Source organism: Diceros bicornis, chromosome 8, assembly GCF_020826845.1.
Source record: "Diceros bicornis minor isolate mBicDic1 chromosome 8, mDicBic1.mat.cur, whole genome shotgun sequence".
Lineage (NCBI taxonomy): Eukaryota > Metazoa > Chordata > Mammalia > Perissodactyla > Rhinocerotidae > Diceros > Diceros bicornis.
In genome coordinates, this window is record NC_080747.1 from 59,084,476 (window position 1) to 59,108,276 (window position 23,801).

Consider the following 23,801-nt stretch of genomic DNA (forward strand, 5'->3'; position numbering starts at 1 on the left):
TAAACTTGCAAAAATCAATCAATCAATCAGTCTGCACATGCACATACACATGAAAGCACAGTGATTCTATTTCTCAAGACACTTTTCAGGGAGTTTGGAAGACAAAGTAAAAATCAGTAATATTCTTAGCCTGAATATGTTTAAAAAAACAATTCTCGGGGTTGGCCCAGTGGCATGGTGGCTGGGTTCACGAGCTCCGCTTCGGCAGCCCAGGGTTTGTGCGTTCGGATCCTGGGCAGGGACCTACACACTGCTCATCAAGCCATGCTGCGGCGGCATCCCACATACAAAGTAGAGGACGACTGGCACGGTGTTAGCTCAGGGACCATCTTCCTCAAGCAAAAAGAGGAAGAGTGGCAACAGATGTTAGCTTAGGGCCAATCTTCCTCACCAAAAAAACAAAAAACCACACTTCTCATATATTTTAGAATCATATAGAATTGGAAAGTACCATGGAGATCAATTTCATCTTACTAAAGTACTTGCAGATGTCTATTTTGGTTAAATTGACAGTACCATTTCTTATCAGTTGTAGTGACTATTAACAAAAGAGAACAAACATGAAAGTACTTTATAAATTATAATTTATTATATGGTTATTAACATTATTGGGGAACAAAAACATGAAATATATGGGCTTATCTGTAAAAGTAAACCAAGCAAACTATTACCCTCTAATGAAAAGTTAAAATATATCTCGTGTGATCATGGATCCATTAGCATTATTTGATAGCATTTACTTTTAACAAATCACACGAAAATGGAAAAGCCACACACGTGTCTTTAAAGCAATTATGAATATTTTTAAATTCACCTGAAAATTACACTGGTATAAGAGGGAATTCTAGGAAGATGGAGGTGGCAGCAGCACAGGTTTTGATTCTTCCCAAACCCTCCCATAAAAACAAAGCCACTAAGTTAGCAAAGCCAAAAACCCACGGATAACATCTATAACAAAACTAACAAACAAGGTATCCAAATGAATCCAAAGATACAACTGAATGGGAAAAATCACCAATAGCTATAAGACTCATGTGCTATCAGCAACTGTGTGGAAGGAAGCAATTCTTCAGACGTAAGAACAGGAGAATAGGAGAACCACAAAACAGCCAAAGGTACTCAAAGGAAAGCAGGGCAGGCCAATGTGAGAACAGTAGATGAAACTGGGAGAGTTCTGCCAATGCCTGGGTAATTGGAAGGGATTCACAGTAAGGTCTGAAGAAGCTGCAGCAATGTGGGCCCTATGAACTCTCAAAAGTACCTGCTGAAGACTCCTTCCAGGATAAAGCTCCACACTGACAAGAAACTTCTAGGATTGCAAACTGAGCAGGAAACAGACAACAGAAGAAAGGCAAAGAGAAGATCTAGTCAGGAGTAGGGCAAAAGTGGGGGTGAGTGGGTGGGTATGGACAACAAACCCAGGAGATTTAATAAATTACAAGGCCATATTTTTGCACATTTCCCTAAAAGAGGAAATTCTAGAACTTTTATGTGAGAAAAGGCTTGATCCACTTATCCCTTCTTAAAGTTCAGGCAAACTCATTTCTTTTAAAAATACAAAACAGAATAGAACTGCAGTTGAATTCCATACAAAGCTATCATATGAACTAAAAGACATATCGACCCATAACATATTGTACATAATAAAAGCATGCCAGAAAGAAAGCTATATCTTAATATTCCAAAGGCATATCAGAAAGAAACTATACCCTAAAATTCCTAAGTGAGCTAAAAGAAATGAAAGAAACAGATATGAAAGAACAACATAATTCAGAATTAGTAAAACTGGAAATAAGATGAGAAAACTCAGGAAAATATTAGAAATGAAAGAATATTCCAAAAAAAAGACTAAATTGAACTAAAAGAACACAAGATGGTGTACACAAGGGATAAACAAAGTTTTGTTTTTTAAACTACATTTGAAAGGGCACAATTACCCACCTGAAGAAAAATCAACCCAGAACAACTAACACCAAGACACAGTCAAAGGTAGGAGGCAAGCAAAGACAAAGGACAGGCAGGAAGGACGAATGGACAGACGGAGGAATGAATCCTACCTTCTCTCAGACTCATCCCTGGGAGCCTGCCCTAACTTCTGTATTAGATCTAGTTTCTCTTTCCTTTCCTGTATCCTTCCAAAAATGAAAGCAAAGCAAGATAACAGCAACCCTTCACATTATGTTTAAATGAACAGAATAACTAGGCTTGCCTGCTAACCACCCCCATTTAAGAGATTTACACCCTTCACAGATTCTGCCTTCTCACTAGCCATGGTTTTTATCAGACGACTGTTTTCTGCTTCCTTCCTGCAGGCTTACTGGACTGAGGACAGGCATCCGACTGAAGAATGATCCATTTCAGGCTAGCCCATAATCTATGACTGACATGGCCTGACTTGGATATATGAGTTGAGCCAATCATATTCTTCATTCAGGAAGGTGCAATTGATAAACAGAGAAAAACTGGTTTAATTAACTATGAATTGAATCTTTGAGAACCATATACAAGATGAGCTTATGAAGAAGCCTAGGCATAAAGAGAGTAACCAGAAGAGACTCACAAGAAACAGACCATGAGTGAGAGACCATAAATCCTCTAGAGACAGATGGAGAGAACAGCTGTCACAAATTCTAGAAGGTTCTGGAGATGGCCCTGAATAGCCTTAAAGTAAACACCATTTTCCTTGAGATTCCTTGGTGGGTCTATGTTCCTCGCCACAAAAAGAGCCTAATTATTATAATTTTTCTCATCTCTAATTATTATAATTTCTTTAATTAGAAAAAAACCCAAAATCTAATTCAGACCCATGTTATTTTAAAATATGCCAATATTTGTCCAATATATATTGGACAAAACCACATTTTAGAAGTTCTGTGGGGCCTTACACGATTTGGGGAACCTTTTTTAGAGAAAGAATACAAAATTACAAATACAAAATTAGGTATAGTACCTTGGCAGGGCCCCTTGCAAATGAGGTACCCTGAAGCTTAAGCTTCACTGGCTTCATGGCAAATCCACTTCAGTTTTGTTTTTTGTGAGGAAGATTAGCCCTGAGTTAACATCGTCACCAATCCTCCTCTTTCTACTGAGGAAGACTGGCCCTGGGCTAACATCCATGTCCACCTTCCTCTACTTTATATGGGACACCACCACAGCATGGCTTGATAAGTAATGTGTCGGTCTGCGCCTGGGATCCGAAACTGAAAAACCCAGGCTGCCGAAGCGGAGCGTGCCAACTTAACCACTACACCACGGGGCCGGCCCCAAGGATTCTTTTTTTAACCAAGGAGCTACCATTATTCATTTTGGTGGTCAAAATGCCCTGAGTGGGACCCCCTTCAAGCTGCCTCTTGTGTCCTTCTGACAAGTCCCCATCATTTTGCGCACCTGATTACTCTCCAACACTATAAGACTTCGCAGGCTCCCCTTATACTTTCCCTGCCCCAACTCTCAAATCAGCTATTTCCGCAAGAAGCCCTAGTTTCTTTTAGAGGACAAAAATATTTAATAGATGGATCTAGACACTGGATGTGCTCAATGCTACTGAAGATTCATTGCTTCCTTCAGTAGATAGAGCTGTGGGGAAAATGGCAATTTTATATAATTCAATCCAATACATATGTAATTGAAAAATCATGAGTTCACATTGATCCTCTAATTCCAATCCAATTCCATAGCATTCTTCCTTGGCTTACCCCATTCCACATTTCTCTCTTCTCACGGTGAGAACCCTGGATCACAACATCAATATACTTATTTATTCATTTGCTCAATCCTAAATATACTCCATATAGTTTTAGAATTGCTTATCCATAACATTATAAAAAACAAATGTCCTAAGTGGAATTGAAGATTTGTCTGAAGTCTATTTGTCTGCAGACAGAAGGGCATACAAAGTATTGTGTTTAAGACTTTTGGATTGTTTCTTTTTCTTTTAATAGGTTTATATTAATAATTTCAAACACAGACAAGTTTGTTTCTATTTATTTTCAATTTTAGTGTTCTTTTTCCTTCATCAAAGTTGATTTTTTTTGGACTTTATTAATATGGTTACAAAAGTAAAACTATTATTTATACTCAGACACATGCTACTTCCCCTGTTCCTTTACACTCTGCCTGAAAATCTGATGAGGGATAAGAACACAGTCTCAAAGTAACTACCCATACATTACTTATTAATTACAAAGGGAAAAATGATAATTTGGCAGTGTAGAAATCTGGCACACACGATCTTAACAATGTGATCAAAGCTAATAACATCAATAATAGCACAAACTGACATTTTATACGTTCTAATGTAAGCACTGAGAAGGATACAACATTGACTATACTAATATTCCTGTCAAAAATACAGAATCTAAATTTAATCATTAAGAAATATATCTGCAACTAACTCTAAAATGGTTCCGGGAAAAAAATTCTACACACATGCACACACACACGCATACTCCGATACATGGTGAGGGGAGGGAGGAATGTGGCAACACGTTAACAATTAGTGCATCTGGGAAAAATATACAAGGGTTGGGGCCGTCCCCGTGGCGTAGCAGTTAAGTGCGCACGCTCCACTGCTGGCGGCCCAGGGTTTGGATCCCAGGCATGTACTGATGCACTGCTTGTCAGGCCATGCCGTGGCGGCGTCCCATATAAAGTGGAGGAAGACAGGCACACATGTTAGCCCAGAGACAGTCTTCTTCAGCAAAAAAAAAAAAAAGAGGAGGATTGGCATGGATGTTAGCTCAGGGCTGATCTTCCACACACACACACAAAATATATACAAGGGTTCTGTGTGCTATTCTTACAAGTTCAAAATTATGATTTTTTTTTAAAAGTTAGACCCAAAGAGAGATAATCAAATGCAGCGTGTTTACCTTGAGTGATTCACGGTTCAAAGGGGAAAAAATATCTATAAAAAATGTTTTAGGACAATTGGGGATATTTGAATAGGGACTGCATATCAGATCATACTACTGAATTAATGTTAATATATTAGAGATTGGTAACAGTATTGTGTCTGTGTAAGAAAATGTCCTTATTTTTAAGTGATGCACACACTAAAGTTTTTAGGTCTCAAGTGTCATATATGAATCTTACTTTCAAATGGTTCAACAACAAAAAAGCAGAGATATACAATTCAATGAAGCAAAAATGTTAAAAAAATTGGTAACTTTAAATCAAAGAAATATGGCTGTTTCTTGAAGTATTCTTTCAACTTTCCTGTAAGTTTTAAACTTTTTGAAACAAAAAAGTTATTGGAATGTACCAATAAAAGCAATTTTAATAGCCTCAATGACATTCTGTATTAATTAGCAATGTATTAAAAAACCTAACCTATATTGGCTGCATTGTTACAAAAAGTACAATGCTTTTTCAACAAAAAAATCAAATAAACATATAACAAAACCCCAAAAAACAAAAACAAAACAAAAAATCCACGCACCAAACCTGTGGGCAAAAGAATCTATTATACTTTGTGAATTTCATCCAAGAATTTCTTAAATGTATTTCCTAAAGTAATAAACATTAATATCAATAAGTATGTTTTTATTATACTTTAAAAAAATTCTTTTCTTTTTTTGTGTGTGAGGAAGACCAGCCCTGAGCTAACATCTGATGCCAATCGTCCTCTTTTTTGCTGAGGAAGATTGGCCCCGGGCTAACATCCGTGCCCATCTTCCTCCACTTTATATGGGAAGCTGCCACAGCATGGCTTGACAAGTGGCGCATTGGTGCGCACCCGGGATCTGAACCTTCGAACCCTGGCTGCCGCAGTGGAGCACACGCACTTAACTGCTATGCCACGGGGACGACCCCTAAAAAACATTCTTTGCTTTTGAGAATCCCTTCTATCTTAATGATTACCAAAAAGTTTCAGGTAATACATTTCAGTGAGCAGTCATGTTGCAATTTTAACTCTTTTTCTCCCAATTCCTATTTTTTTATGAACATGAAAATCAAAAACTATCCTTGTTTTTACATATAAATAGGTGACTATAAATCACCAATATGTAGATATTTTAAGGAAGGTGTTTATTCCTATGATAGTTTAGTTTCACCTCAAAATACTCAGAAGACACTGATCCAGATCTGTTTATATTTAGGGATAAAAATTAATTTTAAGAGAAGTCTAAGAAAAACTAAGCAAGTGAAGTCATTCAAAAATTATAATGTATTTCAGACTTTTTAACCATTGGCTATTTATAAAAATGTTTGCTCCTCTGTTCCCATTCCATTAATCTTGAATATATTCAAGACTTGCCCACAGCTCTTAAATCATCTTTTACTTTGTCTTCTGCCAGGTTTCTCTATATAGTGGTACATTTCTAAAACTATTAGAAAACAGGACTAACGTTTACTGTCATTATCATCGTCCTCAATCTTATTACATCAAAAAGAAAAAAGACCAACAGTAATAGTAAATAACAGATACATTAGCCCACTGACTTCTTAGACTAATCCAGTGTGGTAGATATTAACAGATTAGAAAACTGTTTATGTTAGGGTTTTGCTGACAAAGGCAGATTTGGGGGAAAATTAACCTGAAAAGTGCCTAAACTCAATAAGTTAACTTCTTGTTGTTACTGTTATTATTATTAGTTTAACATATGGTTATGAGCTATATTACAAAACGAGTGTATTGGTAATCTTTACTATTTTATTTTTCTCTTAGTTTTTTTTCTTTCTTTAATCGTTGTAACTTGCTCTAAAATCTCTTCAAATTCATGTCCCTAAAGGGCGGTACCCTAAATTAGGATAAAGTGCCAATCTTTAATATAGAGTGAATTACCTTCTATTCAACATATACCTGTCAATCTTTCCTATAATAAACTAAGTAAAGTAAATATCCATATTACTCTAGGATACAGAAATTTATGTTGTTTGAATACAGCTTTAAATAACTGAGGCTATAACCTTTTATTATAAGCCAGAGAGTTAGGACTAAAAGGTAATAACCAGTTATTCCTTAGAGTTATATTTAGTTTAAGTATTCTATTTAATGCCTTATGTTTAAATAAACCAGGCTAAGTAACATTGTTGTACTATATTCACTTTATCTCAATTATGATTTCTAAGAAATTTTCTTAAACGTTTTCAAAGATAGGCAAAGTATCTTCAATGAAAACTGCTACAGACTTTTTTTTCTTCTTATATTGGTACATTATTTTCATACTTCTTATATTATTTCTGGCATGTTTCTATCACATCACTTTGAATTCTTTCTTAAACCATTTATTCTCACTTAGGGACACCTGAGCAGGATAAGTAAATATTCTTTCTATGTTCTTGTTGTTTGCCAAACACAAGAAACACTATACAACATGTAAATTCACTATAGGCTACAACTTACTTCATGCTTTAACTGGCAATGTACTTTGATATCATCTCTCAAATATTTAAATTTTTTTTTACTCTTTCATTCAGTTAACCAGGCTCTATTATCTAGGTTCCAGTGCTGTTAGTTAGAAGAAATTTGGTAGTTAAAAAAAATGGATTCTTATTATAATTTCCTCAAGGAGAAAGCAATTTGATGTCTTTATCCCCGCACAAAAAAAAAAAAAAAAAAAAAAATTAAAAACTACAAACACAAAACCCAATAAGCTTACTATGGAATTCTCTTAATGCGCGTTGAACTCTCTATTTATGACTGCCCTTCCTTAGTTTGAAAATCTAATCACTGCTTCAAAAGTCTGACTACAGCTAAAAACACACATCTGATAATGTGAAATTAGTTGTGCTGTTTATGTAGTAGAGATCAAAGGTGGACAAAAAGCATGTGATATATATACTTTTAAGGCTAGAAATCTTTCTCCTTGGTAGCTATATTCTCAAATAAAACTAAATGTAAATCAATGGGTGGTACAAGATTATTTTTTTTTGAAAAAATGATCCCTCTGAAAAATAAATTTCAATATAATATTCTAGGATTGATATAACTGAGGTTGATTCCAATAATTTAAAAATCTAGAAATTCTATTGCAAGTCTCCCTGATTTCAAAGATTGTCATCAATACAAATTAAATTTTTATAGTATTAAATTTATTTATTTTTTAAATAATTTTATTTATTTATTTTTCCCCCAAAGCCCCAGTAGATAGTTGTATGTCATAGTTGCACATCCTTCTAGTTGCTGTATGTGGGACGCAGCCTCAGCATGGCCGGAGAAGCAGTGCGTCGGTGCGCACCGGGACCCGATCCCGGGCCGCCAGTAGCGGAGCGCACACACTTAACCGCTAAGCCACGGGGCCGGCCCGTATTAAATTTCTGATGAGGTTTAAAAGTTAAAAATTCCAAACTTTGAAAAACTTATAACCTTTTGTCTTTAAAAAAACATATATGCAAACTCTTCTTATGGAATTACAGTATATAATACTTACCATTTGATGCTGAGGAACACGGAGTCAACAAACTAAGTGGGGAAAAATGTTGTCTATTAAAGTTAGCAGCTGCGGGTGCTCCTCCAAGGGGTGCCCCAGGTCCATACATTTGACCTCCTGAAAGGTTTGAGGCAAAGTTTCCCAAATGTGTAGAAGAAGGTGTTACAGAACCATATGGCGAGTCCATAGTGACAATACCTATAATGTAGAAGATAATCATAACTTATAACAGTTACCCCCTAGGAAAAATAATTAGAAAAACCTAAATTTCTAAGAGGTCCCTAATATATCAAAAAATATTTTAGATTAAAAAAACTTCTTGCTTACTTCTTCCAGTCTACAGACTCATCATTTCCCAGTTTATTTTATAAAGATAACTATAAAAGAGGAATAACTACCAAGGAAAATATTTCTACATTTAGTTTTAATATTTGATATTTTATTAGTTATTACAGAATACACTTAGATTTAATAGCAACATTGGAATTTAAATAGGTTTAATGGCCAAGGAGTAGTATAAAAATTTATCTTTGAAAAACTTAGGAGGGAGGGAGGGATGAATAGGCAAAGCACACAGAATTTTTAAGACACTGAACATACTCTGCATGATACTGTAACGGTGGATACACGTCATTAGACATTTGTTCAAACCCAGAGAATGTACAACACCAAGAGTGAACCCTATTGTAAACTATGGACTTTGATAAGGACATGTTAATGTAGGTTCATCAATTATAACAAATGTACCACTCTGGTGGGGGTTGTTGATAATGGGGGAGGGCTGTGCCTGTGTGGGGGCAAGGGGGTATATGGGAAATCTCTGTACTTTTCTCTCCATTTTGCTGTAACCTAAAAGTTCGATAAAGAAAGTGTTTAAAAAAAAGAACTAACGGGGGGAGAAAAAAAGGCTACAGCTATACTTCTACAATGGAGGGATCTGACGATCAGCACCTTAACTTAGCGGCCACGCTTTCCACAGCCAATAGTGGGACAATCTGTCATTGCGTGCCTCCTGATATAATCCAGAGTGAGGTTCAAAATATCACCTATCTAATGTTCCTGCCAAAAATGTCTGACCTGAATGTAATCACGGATTAAGGAAACAGATGAATCTGAAATGTGGGACATTCTTCAGGACAACTGGACTCTTCAAAGGATTCAATGTCAAGAATAACAAGGGCCGGCCAGGTGGCGTAGCAGTTAAGTTATCTCGTTCCCCTTTGGTGGCCCACGGTTCACCAGTTTGGATCCTACTCACCAGGTGCGGACCTACTCACCGCTCATCAAGCCATGCTGAGGCGGCGTCCCACACAGAAGAACTAGAAGGACCTACAACTAGGATATACAACTATGTACTGGGTCTTTGGGGAGAAAAAAAGAAGAGGAGGAACATTGGCAACAGATGTTAGCTAAGGGCCAATCTTCATCAAAAAAATAAAATAAAATAAATAAGAAATAAATAAGAAAAAACAAAAAAAAAAGAACAACAAAGGAAGGTGGTGAGATGTTTTAGACTGAGGGAGACCAAAGAAACATAACAGCCAAAAGCAAGTGTGAACCTTGACTGGATCTTGGATCAAAAGTGGAAAAAAAAAAAAGAAAGAAAGAAACACAGCATAAAGAATATATTTGGGGGGCCAGCCCTGAGGCATAGCGGTTAAGTGTGTGTGCTCCGCTGCTGGTGGCCCGGGTTCGGATCCCGGGCGTGCACCGACACATGGCTTGTCAGGCCATGCTGTGGCAGCATCCCACATAAAGTGGAGGAAGATGGGCATGGATGTTAGCTCAGAGCCAGTCTTCCTCAGCCAAAATAAGAGGATTTGGCATGATGTTAGCTCAGGGCTGATCTTCCTCACAAAAAAAAAAAAAAAAAAAAGAATATATTTGGATGATAGTACTGTATATTGGGTGCTATTACTGAATTAATGTTAATTTTCTTGGGTGCAGTAATAGTGGTGTAGCTGTCAAGGCAAACATGCCTGTTTTCACCTGAATCTAGTAACAGTCCCCTCTGATAAACTCTCAAGTTACACTTCAATGATAATTTTGGCTCTAATCAACTGTTCACTCCCACCTCCCTTATAAAGCTGGTCCTTTTCCTATACATTTCCACGAAGTAAGAATTTATTTCCTTTTTCTCTAAATCTTAATTTTAGTCTTTCTGAACACATTACCTAGATTTCACATTTTTTGAAAAGTGACGTATTTTCTCTAAATTTCAATTATAAAAATGAAATACAAAAGCATTTCCAATGTATTAGCATATGATGATCTTTTAAAATCAAATTATATTGGTTCTATTATTTTAGTACTCAAGAGAATTGTTTTTGAAAGTACACATAAATATTTCAATCACTCCCCAGGAAAAGACATATTTACTAAGTTCATTACATTGTATTTACATGTTATAGAAACGGGTAAAAATAACATCCAGTTCCCATTAAATTTAGAAATTTTTAGTCCCAGAATATCCTCTCTTCAATAACAGAGATCAGGTTGGCAACCATTCTGTAAAGGACTAAACAGTAAACATTTTTAGGCTGTCATCCAAGCTTGAAAGCAGCCATAACAGAACATGTAAATGAATGGGCATGGCTGTGCTTCAACAACACTTTATTTATGAACACCAAATTTTGAATTTCCTATTCTTTTGTGTCACATATTTTATTTAAAAAAATTTTTTTAAAAAACCATTTAAAAAAATCTTAGACCATGTTATACTTCAATAAAAAAAATTAGAAATATGAAAACAAGTAGCAGGCCATAATTGGCCCACAGGCAACAGTTTGTCTGTCTCTGGCATGGATTATCTTTAATTACTTAACATGTTCATATTAAAACATATAGCTCGGGGCCGGCCCGGTGGCGCAAGCGGTTAAGTGCGCGCGCTCCGCTGCGGCGGCCCGGGGTTCGCTGGTTCGGATCCCGGGCGCGCACCGACGCACTGCTTGGTAAGCCATGCTGTGGCGGCGTCCCATATAAAGTGGAGGAAGATGGGCACAGATGTTAGCCCAGGGCCGTCTTCCTCAGCAAAAAAAAAAGAGGAGGATTGGCGGATGTTAGCTCAGGGCTGATCTCCTCACAAAAAAAAAAAAAAAAAAACAAAAACATATAGCTCTAAATGCAACTTGGTATCCTGGATCAGACAGTGCAACAGAAAAAGGACATTATTGGAAAAACTAGTGAAATCTGAATTAAGTATGTAGTCTAGTTAATTATACTGTACCAATATTAATTTCTTAGTTTTAATAAATGTACCATGATTATGTAAGATGTTTACATTAGGGGAAGCTGGGACAATTATAGAAGAATTCTTCTATAAATCTGAAAACATTGCAAAGTAAAAAGTTAAAAAAAAAAAAAAAGGAAAGCAATCACTCATAACCAGGAGATCTTTAGATCTTCTACAAATATCAGCATTGTCCAAGAGAACTTGCTATAACGGATGTGTCTGATATCTGTGCTGTCCAAGATGATAGCCACTAGCCATATGTGCTTATTAAGCACTTGAAATACGGCCAGCTTACAGCCACTATGGAAAACAGTATGGAGGATCCTCAAAAAATTAAAAATAGAACTACCATATGATCCAGCAATTCCACTTCAGGGAATATACCCAAAGGAAACAAAAAAACCCACTAACTTAAAAAGATATCTGCACTCCTATGTTCATAGCAGCATTATTTACAATAACCAAGACATGGAAACAACTAAGCATCCATTGATGGATGAATGGAATAAAAGATGTGGTACACACACACTATAATATTATTCAGCCATAAAAAAGAAGGAAATTCTGCCATTTGCGACAACATGGATGAACCCTGAGGGCATTATGTTAAGTAAAAATAAATCAGACAGAGAAAGACAAATACTGTATGATCTCACACGCTGGATCTAAAACAAACAAGCAAGCAAACTCATAGAAAAAGAGATCAAATTGTGGGTACCAGAGGTAGCAGGTGCGGGGAGGAGGAATTAGAGTAAGGTGGTCAAAAGGTACAAACTTCCAGTTACAGGATAAATAGGTACTAGGGATATAATATACAACATGATGACTAGAGTTAACATTGCTGTATGATATACATGAAAGTTGTTAAGCAAGAGTAAATCTTAAGAGTATTCATTACAAAGAAAAATAATATTTTTAATTTTTTTGTTTTTTCTTTTTATTGTATCTATATGAGATGATGAATGCTAACTAATTGTGGTAATCATTTCACAATATACGTAAGTCAAACCATTATGCTGTACATGTTAAACTTATATAATGATGTGTGTCAATATATCTCAATGAAACTGGAAAAAAGTTTAAAAAGAAAGAAAAATGGCCAGCTTCAATGAGATGAATTTTTAAATTTAATTTTAATTTAGTTTTAATTTAAATAGCACATATGGTTAGTGGCTACCTTATTAAACTATGTAGCTCTATATTTTTCTCAATACTTTAGAAACAAAAAAGATAATCAGAAATAAAACCAAATTTAAACAATCTTTGTTAATTCTTTATTTGAAATAAAAGCAAACTTTTGATGGTGTTACCTTATTAAATTAAATCATAAGAGACTTGTTTATTTTGAGAGAGAAAAATATTCCTGATAAAGAAATTTATGGGAAATTCAAGATAAAATCCACTATAGCTTCTAAAAAGAGTAAAAATAAATAAATAAATGCCATACTAAACACACTTAATACTCACAACAGCGTGTGAGTTAATTGAATATAACAATCTCTGTCCATTTGACCTAGTCATAGAGTAAAAATATTAGAAAATGTCCAAGAGTTTTCATATCACTTGTGTAAATGAGCAGCTGCCAAAATGTCAGAAAATACAAACTCACCTGAGGGACTTGGAGCAGGTCTCTGTAATGGTGGTCTAAAACCTGGAGCTTTGGAAGTGTCAGACTGATGTAAAGGATCAGAATTTGGCAAATATGAGGATTTTCCTGATAGCATAGATTCTGGTGTTGACTGAGATGAAACAACAGATCCTCCCCAGAAGGCATGAGCAGAAGTAGGGCTGTTTTCAAACAATGTGCTAAAGGGCCCAAATGGTAAGGGAGCACTGAAATTGGGAGCAATAGGCTTACTTGCTGGATGTACTGAATTTTGACAAGCACTTTGTGTACTTAAGGTCGAAGGTAGCTGGACAGAAGAGGGAACACTGTGAGGTCTTTTAATGTGATTGACACTGAGGACTGCAACAGATGAATTTTGCACTGGAGCTGGATTCTTGTGAGGGGCAGTTGTGCCATGAGAGGGGGGTCTAATAGCAGGGGTTTCCATTTTAGGGGCAGGCTGGGAGCATCCCATTTGTGTCTGAGGCATAGGGTAAGTCACTGGGGCAGTAGCAGGCACCGCCACTGGAGCAGAACTTGTTGTTGCTAAAGGAGGAACAGTCATTCTAACTTCCGGGGGAGGAACCTGAGACTGCTGAAGAGGTGGTCTTGGTTCCTGAGAAACAGATCCCGGAGGTTGTTGCTGAGTAGAATGAACTGATGAACTCCCAGAAGAACTGCTGCTGTTTGGAGGTCTACTGTTTGCTGTTTCTACTACTGGTGGACTACCTGCTTCCTGTTCAGAGGAAGATGCCCCTTTATTTGGAGATGCTGTTCCACAATCCAAAGGGCTGTTTCTAGAAACCCCTCCTGGCTGGGCTGGTGGTGATGGGGAAGATGGGGATGATACTGGGTAGTGTTCTTTGGCAGTAGGCATAGGATATGTGGCATTTGTGGGTGCAGTGCTGTTGTTGCTTGCTGTGGTTGTGACTGTTGTTGTGGTGGCATTGGATGTCTTCACAACTGTGACAAAAAGCTGCCTTCTGACGGAAGGTGAACTTGGACTGCCATTTGTAGATGTACCAGGCACCGTTGAAGCTGATGAACTGGTTGTAGTTGTTGGACTTGAAGTTAAAGAACCTGCTGAATTCACCTGAGAACCACTGCTATTCTGATTGCTATGGCGAGGCACCATGTGAGGCTTAGGCGAGTTAGTAGCTCTGGCAGGGCTCAAAGGCCTGACAGGAAAAGGACCCCAAGTGGACTGAGCTGGTGGAAAAGTACCTCCAAAGTGGGTCATGGGCAACCGTGGTGGACGGATCTGCTGGAAAGTCTGAGCAGCAAGCAAAGCATGTGCAAACTGTGGAGGAGGATACGCTAATGGAAGAGAAACTGGAAAACCAGGCCTCACATTATTCACCGGGTTCTTAATGGTTTTGTGAGTAGATGCAGAAGAAATTGCAGGCACAGTGAGTGCTGTGGCAGTTTGAGATGTTGACGACAGAGCTACAGTTGTCATTTTAATTCCCATTAAGGAACTGTTAGCAGCAGTGGTGGTAGGTGCTGATGACCCTATTTTGGAATTTGCTGAGGAGCTTTTCAAACGATTCTTTGGAATAAGTTCATCAATTTCTTTGTCTGGATCCTTGATCAGAGCATTGATCAACTGAGTTGCTTGTCTTGTTGATTCAGTGCCACCCCTAAAGGTGGGAAGAAAAGAATTAGGTCCAATTTCCCCTACTTTTTAATACGTAAAGCCTAAATTCATTCATGTGTGTACGTACATACAGAGAACAGATAACAAAAGTCAAGCGGCAATTTTCGGACTATTCTTGAGGTATTCCGCAAACAAAGCAATAAACTGTCCTGACATGCCACTATATTTTTCAAATGAATAGTAAATAATTTATTTTCCAAAAATTCATTCTACTACTGTTTCCTTAAACTAAGAAATCATTTTCATACTGTAAAATATATTACAGTTAGGAAAACCATTGTACTTAAAAGCCTATGTAATCCATAATGTTACTGTAAAGCTAAACAGTTGATCAATACTAAAAGCAATACAAGTAAACAAGGAAAATGATACAACTGAGTAAGAAAATAGTATTTTATTTTAAATCCTGGGACCTAAGATAACTCCATCTATGACATATTTATTAGTAGTTTTTCCATTAAAAGAATGATTATTATAATTCCTCTGGAAAGATGTCCCACAAAGAGAGAGGTATCCTGACAATGCCAACGATGGCCATAAGGTCAAACCCTAGTGTCAAATCTTCAGGAAAATATTTGATTGCAAGGAAAAGCTTACAGAAACCCTATGGGGGAAATTACACATAAAGGGTATCTGCTTCCCTCTTCTCTAGATAAGGCAGGTTACGACTCTATCACAAGAGAGGGAAAAATAAGACAGGAGGATAAGTACAAAATAGAGATGGCTATTTGCCTCCTTCCTTTTTAGGTAGGCTATATAACTGTCAGCCCTCCTATTACGCCAAGGGGCAGCTGCCTCTCACAACCAAACTTATGATTTCTTAGAATATCATCTTTATTTTAAGAGTATTCAGGAGCAGATATATTAACTTCAAGACAAATATCCACTTCAGATTTAAATCTACTACTAAGCTCATACTCTAAGGACACAATCTCAGGAATAACAAATCTCACATACTAATTTAAGAGAAAGATGGAAAAATACTGCTTAAAATGTGTTAGAAACGCATTCCTTTTAAAAAAATCTCAGAATAAATTTTTAAGAATGTCATATGAACAGTTTATATAAGGAAAAGATTATCTAAATCTTTGTCACACACATACAAAAGAAAAATTCCTTTAAAACTCTTCGAAATACTTGATAAGAGCATATGAATGAGAGAAAAAATTGTAAAGGTTATCTTCTCAAATACTAACCAAATTCCTATTTTAAAAAAGTATGTTAATAAATACAAAGATCCGGGGCCAACCCAGTGGCATAGCAGTTAAGTGCACGTGCTCCGCTTCGCCGGCCCGGGGTTCACGCGTTCGGATCCTGGGCGTGCGTCGATGCACTGCTTGTCAAGCCATGCTGTGGCGGAGTCCCATAGAAAACAGAGGAAGATGGGCACAGATGTTAGCCCAGGGCCACTCTTCCTCAGCAAAAAGAGGAGGACTGGCATCGGATGTTAGCTCAGGGCTGATCTTCCTCACAAAAAATAAATAAATAAATACATAAATAAACACAAAGTTCCATTGAGAACTCAAATGTTTATACTTCATTAAGCTATAACGCAATAAAACACAAAGGAAGAAGACATAAGAGACAAAATTTTGCCTTATAGTTATTATCCGGTCTCCTGTCTTGTCTTTCTGCTTATCAATATCTATGTGTGCACCAGTGAACTCCCGAATAGCATTAATATTACAGCCTCCTCTTCCAATCACTCTAGATATCACGGTTGATGGAACAGATACTTTCTTTGACCTGTTTAAAAGTTGCAAAGATAAGTTAAGATAAATTATTAGTATCAATGGTTGTGATTAAAATAACAGGAGAGAATATTACTAAAACGTTTCTGTAAATACAGAATAGATTATTGTTGCATAAGCCTCTTCTATTTATGCTCACTTCAGGTGATAAAACGCAACTAGGAATGACAGAAAAGAAAAACAAAGAGAGAGAAAGAGAGAGGAAAAAAGATAGAGCTTTACCATAGGTTCTCATCTCATTACCAAAGATGGTTTGCCTTTTTGACTTTCATTCTTCATTAATATCTATAAAGCACATACTGCATGTAGACAGGCACTGCGTTAATGCACTCTAATGACAAATAAGATAGACACGGGTTCCTACCCACATATATTGACTACAAAGACACCAAGTAAGAAAACTACAACATCATGCCATGAGTTCTCTAATAGGGTATCATAAAGACACATTGGTTGGGACATCTAATCTAGCCCAAGGAGTCAAGAAAGGCTTCTTGTGGGTACCTCTGGGTGTTTGACTCACATTTTTCTTTTTATTCTCTAATATATAACTGAAAGGATGATATTAAAAATTCACTGTTTCCCTGCATTCTTCTAGAGGCATTAAATGATTATCCACAAATATGGAAACTTGCTAAAGGATGTACAGTAGCATGAGGAAAGAGAAAATACCCACTGGAATTTCAAAAAAGCAAAACTCATCTAACACTTGCAAAATTACACTACAATTTTAAACATCTAGATTCAGGAAAGGTAGATATAGATTTCTGACAAGTCTAAATTAAAGAATACTTTTGCGGCCAGCCCGGTGGCGCAAGTAGTTAAGTGCATGTGTTCTGCTTCCGTGGCCCAGGGTTCATGGGTTTGGATCCTGGCCACACGCTGAAGCACCGCTTGTCACACCATGCTGTGGCGGCGTCCCATATAAAGTAGAGGAAGATGGGACAGATGTTAGCTCAGGGCTAGTCTTCCTCAGCAAAAAAAGAGGAGGATCATCATCGAATGTTAGCTCAGGGCTGATCTTCCTCACAAAAAAAAAAAAAAGAAGAATACTTCTAAGAGAAATGCAGTATAACTCTCAATAACGAGAATGAGTCTCTGCTTTAATGAACAAGTAAGCTATTTATTTAGAATGGTGGGTTAAACAATAAAATAAAGTGTATTTTTTAAGGTAAGGTATGATCCATGCCCTTTTATATACATAACTAAGTTACTTGATAATTCTTTTTTCCCTAAAGTGTACAATAATCAGTCAGTAATCATTATTTTCAAATTAGTTAATTTCTTTGTATACCACAATATAAAATGCGTGCAGAAAAACTGAATTACCTTACTCTTTCATAGAGAGTACTCTGATGTTTGCTTTCAATTAGTCCAATAGAGTGTGTGTATGTGAATGAGTTAACAGTGTGTGTGTGTGTGTGTGTGTGTGTGTGTGTGTGTGTGTGTGTGTGTGAGAGAGAGAGACAAAAATAAAGATAAAGATAGAGATGGGGGTATGGAGGTGGCTTTGGTCCAAAATAAGAAAGAAAAATGTACAGTACATTTTGAAATTAACAGTAATAACTTTGGTTCATTACAGCTTTTGTTTCAAACAATCAAAAGTTTATTTTTTTGATAGAATTTCTGGCAAGTTCTTTAAAATCAGTTATCAAAGATTTGTCACAGATCACATTCTGTCTGGGTTTGTGGTATCTTACCACCTTTTAGTTTCTGGAATATTGGTTTACTTTTTGACACACATTATTTAAAAAATCCCAAGCAAAACATAATAAAATATTTTAGTCCTAAAATCCTTGAAATAAAGTTATCTTATGATTTAAAGACAAGAATAGTTTAAAACCAATACTTATTCATTCTTCAAATATTTACAAGTAACGTAGTAGACATTACATACTAGGCTCTGAGATCACAAAGTTGACAAGACATAATCTATCACCTTAAAAAATTTAAATTGGTTCTGTACAAAATACCAGTACCTATGGGGGTCAAGCAGATAACCACAATCATCTAATTTTTTATGTAAAATCTCCCAATTTAAAAAGCATTAACATGTAACATTTTTTTCACCTAAAATATGGTGCAGGTTGTCCTATTGGCCAAATTCAGCCTTGGGACACCAGTTTGTTTGCAACTTTTAGAACAGTTAGAGGAATTTAACTATAAGGTAAACCACACTTCACTGTGAAATACAGCATGTAAAAAGAATCAGAAAAACAATCAAAGAAACACTCACCTTCTTACAACTTCTTTCCATCCTTCTTCCCTCTTTTGTCCACGCTTAGGACTTGCTACTGTTAACTTCCCATTTGGAGAGGAAAGGGGAGATGGACCAGATTTTGTGCAAGTGGACAGAGAATTACTGGTCACTTCACTGATAGTCTCTGACAATCTTTAACAGAGGGAGGATACATTAAATATAGAACAGATGTAGAATTTTTAAACAATAAAGGCAATCTATTACATAATTTTATTCTTTTATTTATTTTTAGAATAAATATGGTGAACAAATGAGGAACTTATTTTTCACTTTTCAATACTTAGCATAATATGAAGAGTTAATTTTTAAGAAGATACTACCTATCAGTCAAATTTAGCAGAGCTGAATGACAATAACAACCCTTAAGAAACCATAATCAGTACTTTCACGGGCTAAGTTTAACAACCAAAATGAAGAAATTACATAGTAAAAATAATTTTTTCTCTCATTAATGGAAAATCTGAAAATGAAATTCAGATTTCATTGCCAGATTTCTCCAATTCAAATGGAATTGTGTCTTCTCTAGTACAAAGATAAATCCTTATTTCATCAGTTAATTTGTCTGCTTTACCAAAAAATTCAGCAACAAAGCATTTCATAATGATACTATAAATAGTAAAAATAAAAATTGGAACTAACTTTATTGAAGCCTTGCCAGAAACAGATTTTCTCTCCTCCTTTGGAAATGTAACCAGAACTGACGGCTGCTTCTTGCTGGTCACAGTGGTAGTGACCACAGCAGGTGAATGATTGTCACTCTTTCGGCTGCTGTTGCTATTACTACTTTCATCACTACAGCTGGAAATCCTCATGTTATCACTGTCCCCACTCTCGCTGGTACTGCTGCTCTTGGACTCTCCGTTCACCTTCTCTGGCTGACTGTATGAGATTGGTAGTGGATCATCAAATATAATTTGAACGTTTTCTGGAGTAATTTTATTTTTCCTGTTTTTCCTCTTTGAACTGGTTGTAGTTATGGTATTATTTCTTTTACCATGGGAACCTGCCAAAGTTGTCCAGGTTGCAGATATACCTATGGTAGTAGTGGTTGTGGCACTTGGAGGCTCTGTCAAGACTTCAGGCTCATCTGTAAAAGTAGCAATACTGAATTAGCAAGTTCTAAGAGTTCTTAGAATATATTTAGCTTTAAGCACTTATTTATTGTTTTTTTTTTGTGAGGAAGATCAGCCCTGAGCTAACATCCATGCCAATCTTCCTCTTTTTGCCGAGGAAGACTGGCCCTGATCTAACATCCGTGCCCATCTTCCTCTACTTTATGTGGGACGCCGCCACAGCATGGCCTGACAAGCGGTGGGTTGGTGCATGCCTGGGATCCGAACCTGGGCCTCCAGCAGCGGAGCACGTGCACTTAACCGCTACGCCATGGGGCTGGGCCCTAGCTTTAAGCACTTAAAGAAAGATAAATGCAAGAGTTACTTGCTACTATTAGACATAAAGTAATCAGTCATTCCAGCGTTCATTAGCAATGAGATGGATATGATTGATCTATTCTCCTCTATGTACCTAAATCCTAAACAATGCATAGTATGCAGTTTTAAGAAATACTTTTGGGACAACTTGGGAAATATGAATATGTACTGTATATTACATATTATTACATAATTATTAAATTTCTTGGGTGCAATAGTGTTATTGTGGTTATGTAAAATAATGTTCTTTTTCTGGGAAATACATGCTCAAGTATTTAGGGGTGCTTTTGTGTGATGCACACAGCTTACATGCAAACTGTTCAAAAAAAGAAAGAGGAAAAAAGATAAACAATACAGATGTGCCAAAACGTTATAAGAATCTAGGTGACATACAGGTGTTCATCATACTAATCCTTAAACTTTTCTGTAATTCAAAATTTTTCAAAATAAAAGGCTGGAGGAGGGGGAAATTAACATATACACATTGCATACATATTCGGTGGTTTAGTGGAATGGTTCCTCCTTACAATATCCTCATCTCAAATAATCTTTTAGTTAGAATCTAGTTAAAAATAATTTCCTCATTTGAGAAAAATCTGAATACGGTCTGGATTATAGATGATATCATGGAATTACTGTTAACTTTTTTAGGTATTATAAACACTATTGCGATTATGTAAGCAAATGTCATTCTTAGGATGTGTGTTGAAGTTTTATAGGAGCAATGTCAGGATGTCTGCAATCTACTTTCAGACAGCTTAGAAAAAATATGTATACATATTTAGAAGGAAAAAAATAAGCAAATATGAGAAAATGCTTATTTTAAACATCTAGGTGGAGGGTATTCAGCGGTTCATTTTCTCATTCTTTCAATGTCTATAGGTTTTAAATTCTTCATAATAAAAAGCTGGGGAAGGGATTCTGGGGAGATGGTGGCATAGGAGGACTCTAAACTCCTCTCATGGACACAATAAATCTACAACTACTTGTGAAACAATTTCATCTGAGAGATACCTGGAAAAAGGATAAAAAGAACCCCCATGACAAGAGACAACACTGATAGGGGTGGAAGAGGCAGAAATACACCTACACTGAGGAAAAACCCACATCCTAGCCGTTGCACTTCAAGGCCAGGAGCATTCTTAAAGGTATGAAGCTTTTCCCAGAGGAGCAGAGGGATCTGAGCAGGAGATCTATGTCACAATAAGCATCCCAGCCTTTAGATTCAGCACAACCAAGATGAGATCCCATAATACCCGGCTCTGCTGGCTTTGAAAACCAATGGGGAATAGCCTCAGAAAAATATCAAACTTCAGAGAAGGAAAAACCTGCTCTTAAAAGGCCCACACACAGATTCCCCCATTTCAGAAACCAACACGAAAACACAAGAAAAGTGCATAGTCCATTAGAAAAACAGGCTCACTTACTAAGCTCTGAGCGTATCTCAGAGAGGCAGGAGGCAGCTGGGTCCACATCCCCAGCAACTGAGACACTGGAGGCAGCCATTATTATGATCTAGTTCTGCTGTGCTGACACGGATGCTGGCAGACACCAAAGGATTCCTTCCTCTAACCTGTTAGCACAGGGGTTTGCCCTGTCCACTAGAGCACCAATTCAATCCAGCGCAGCCAGGGTGGGTAGCCCACCCCAGGGACTGGCCCCGCCTACAGCTAGCACCCAGAGTGAACTCGTGGGTCCGTGTAAGCAGGCTGTGTGGGTTATGTCAGCCACAGCAGATTGTGCTGCTGGCCATTTCAGACAGCCACAGAAGGGCACAGGTCACCCACACCCACACAGGGGACACTCCTGCAACATCTGGAACAGGTGATGAGAGGAAAGCACACTGCTGGGCCCCATAAGGCATCTCTTACATAAGGCCACATTTCCAAGATCGGGAGATGTAGCTGATCTACCTAATACGTAGATGTAAGCACAAAGAAATGGGCAAAATGAAGACACAAAGGAATATGTTCCAAATAAGAGAACAGGACAAATCCTCAGAAAAAGAACTAAATGCAACAGAGATAAATAATCTACCTGATAAAGAGTACAAACTAATAGTCATAAGGATGCTCACTGATCTTGGGAGAATAGATATACATAGAACTTTAACAAAGAATTGGAAAATAAAGAACCAATTAGAATTGAAGAATACAATAAGGGAAATGAAAAATTCACTAGAGGGAATCAACAGCACTGAACAGAAAAAAGAATTAAAAAGAACAAGGACAGTCTAAGGGACCTCTGGGACAACATCAAGTGTACTAATATCTGTATTATAGGTGCCCCAGAAGGAGAAGAGAGAGACAAAGGGGCAAAGAACCTATTTGAAGAAATAATAGCTGAGAACTTCCCTAACCTAAGGAAGGAAACAGACATCCAGGTAAAGGAGGCACAGAGAGCACCAAACAAGATGAACCCAAAGATAACATGATTTTATATACAGAAAACCCTAAAGAAACCACCAAAAACCTATTAGAAATAATGAACGAATATAGTAAAGTTGCAGGGTACAAAATCAACATACAAAAATCAGTTGCGTTTCTATACACTAACAATGAAATAGCAGAAATAGCAGAAAGAGAAATTAAGAATACAATCCCATTTATAATCACACACAAAAAATAAAATACCTAGGAATAAATTTAACCAAAGAAGTAAAAGAGCAAAATATATAAAGAACTCATATAACTCAACAACAAAAAAAACAAAACCACCCAATTAAAAAACAGACAAAGGATTTGAACAGATATTTTTCCAAAGAAGATACACAGATGTTCAACATCACTAATTATTAGGGAAATGCAAATCAAAACCACAATGAGATATCACCTCACACCTATCAGAAGGGCTATAATTAACAAGACAAGAAATTACAAGAGTTGGAGAGGATGTGGAGAAAAGGGAACCCTCATACACTGCTGGTGGGAATGTAAACTGGTACAGCCACTATGGAAAACAGTATGGAGATTTCCTCAAAAAATTAAGAATAGAAATACCATATGATCCAGCTATTACACTTCTGGGTATTTATCCAAAGAACTCAATGACACTAAGTCAAAAATATATTTGCAACCCTATGTTCACTGCAGCATTATTCACAACAGCGAAGACTTGGAAACAACCTAAGTGCCATCAGTGGGTGAATGGATAAAGATATGGTTTATATACACAGTGCAATACTACTCAGCCATAAAAAAAAGATGAAATCTTGCCATTTCTGACAACATAGATGAACCATGAGGGTATGATGGTAAGCAAAATAAGTCAGAGGGAGAAAGTCAAATACTGTATGATTTCTCTCATAAATGGAAGATAAAAACAACAACCAGAAACAAACAAACAAACACATTAATACAGAGATTAGACTGGTGGTTACCAGAGGGGAAGTTGGGAGGCAGGAAGGAGAAAGGGATGATAGGGCACATGTGTAAGGTGATGGATGGTAACTAGATTTTGGTTGGTGAACATGATATAGTCTGCACAGAAA

General features: G+C 36.8%; 1 protein-coding gene across 8 annotated transcripts in view; it reads right to left on the reverse strand.

Moving 5' to 3' along the window:
- ANKRD17 (ankyrin repeat domain 17) overlaps positions 1 to 23,801 on the reverse strand; it is a 162,821-nt gene that overhangs the window by 4,083 nt on the left and 134,937 nt on the right. For all 8 annotated transcript variants that reach the window (XM_058547252.1, XM_058547250.1, XM_058547249.1 and 5 more), the window contains 5 exons: positions 19,521 to 19,968; positions 18,858 to 19,013; positions 16,467 to 16,616; positions 13,217 to 14,853; positions 8,376 to 8,573 (listed from right to left, as the gene is read on the reverse strand). In XM_058547252.1, the coding sequence (XP_058403235.1) occupies positions 8,376 to 8,573; positions 13,217 to 14,853; positions 16,467 to 16,616; positions 18,858 to 19,013; positions 19,521 to 19,968 (2,589 nt within the window). The remainder of the gene's footprint in view (positions 1 to 8,375; positions 8,574 to 13,216; positions 14,854 to 16,466; positions 16,617 to 18,857; positions 19,014 to 19,520; positions 19,969 to 23,801) is intronic.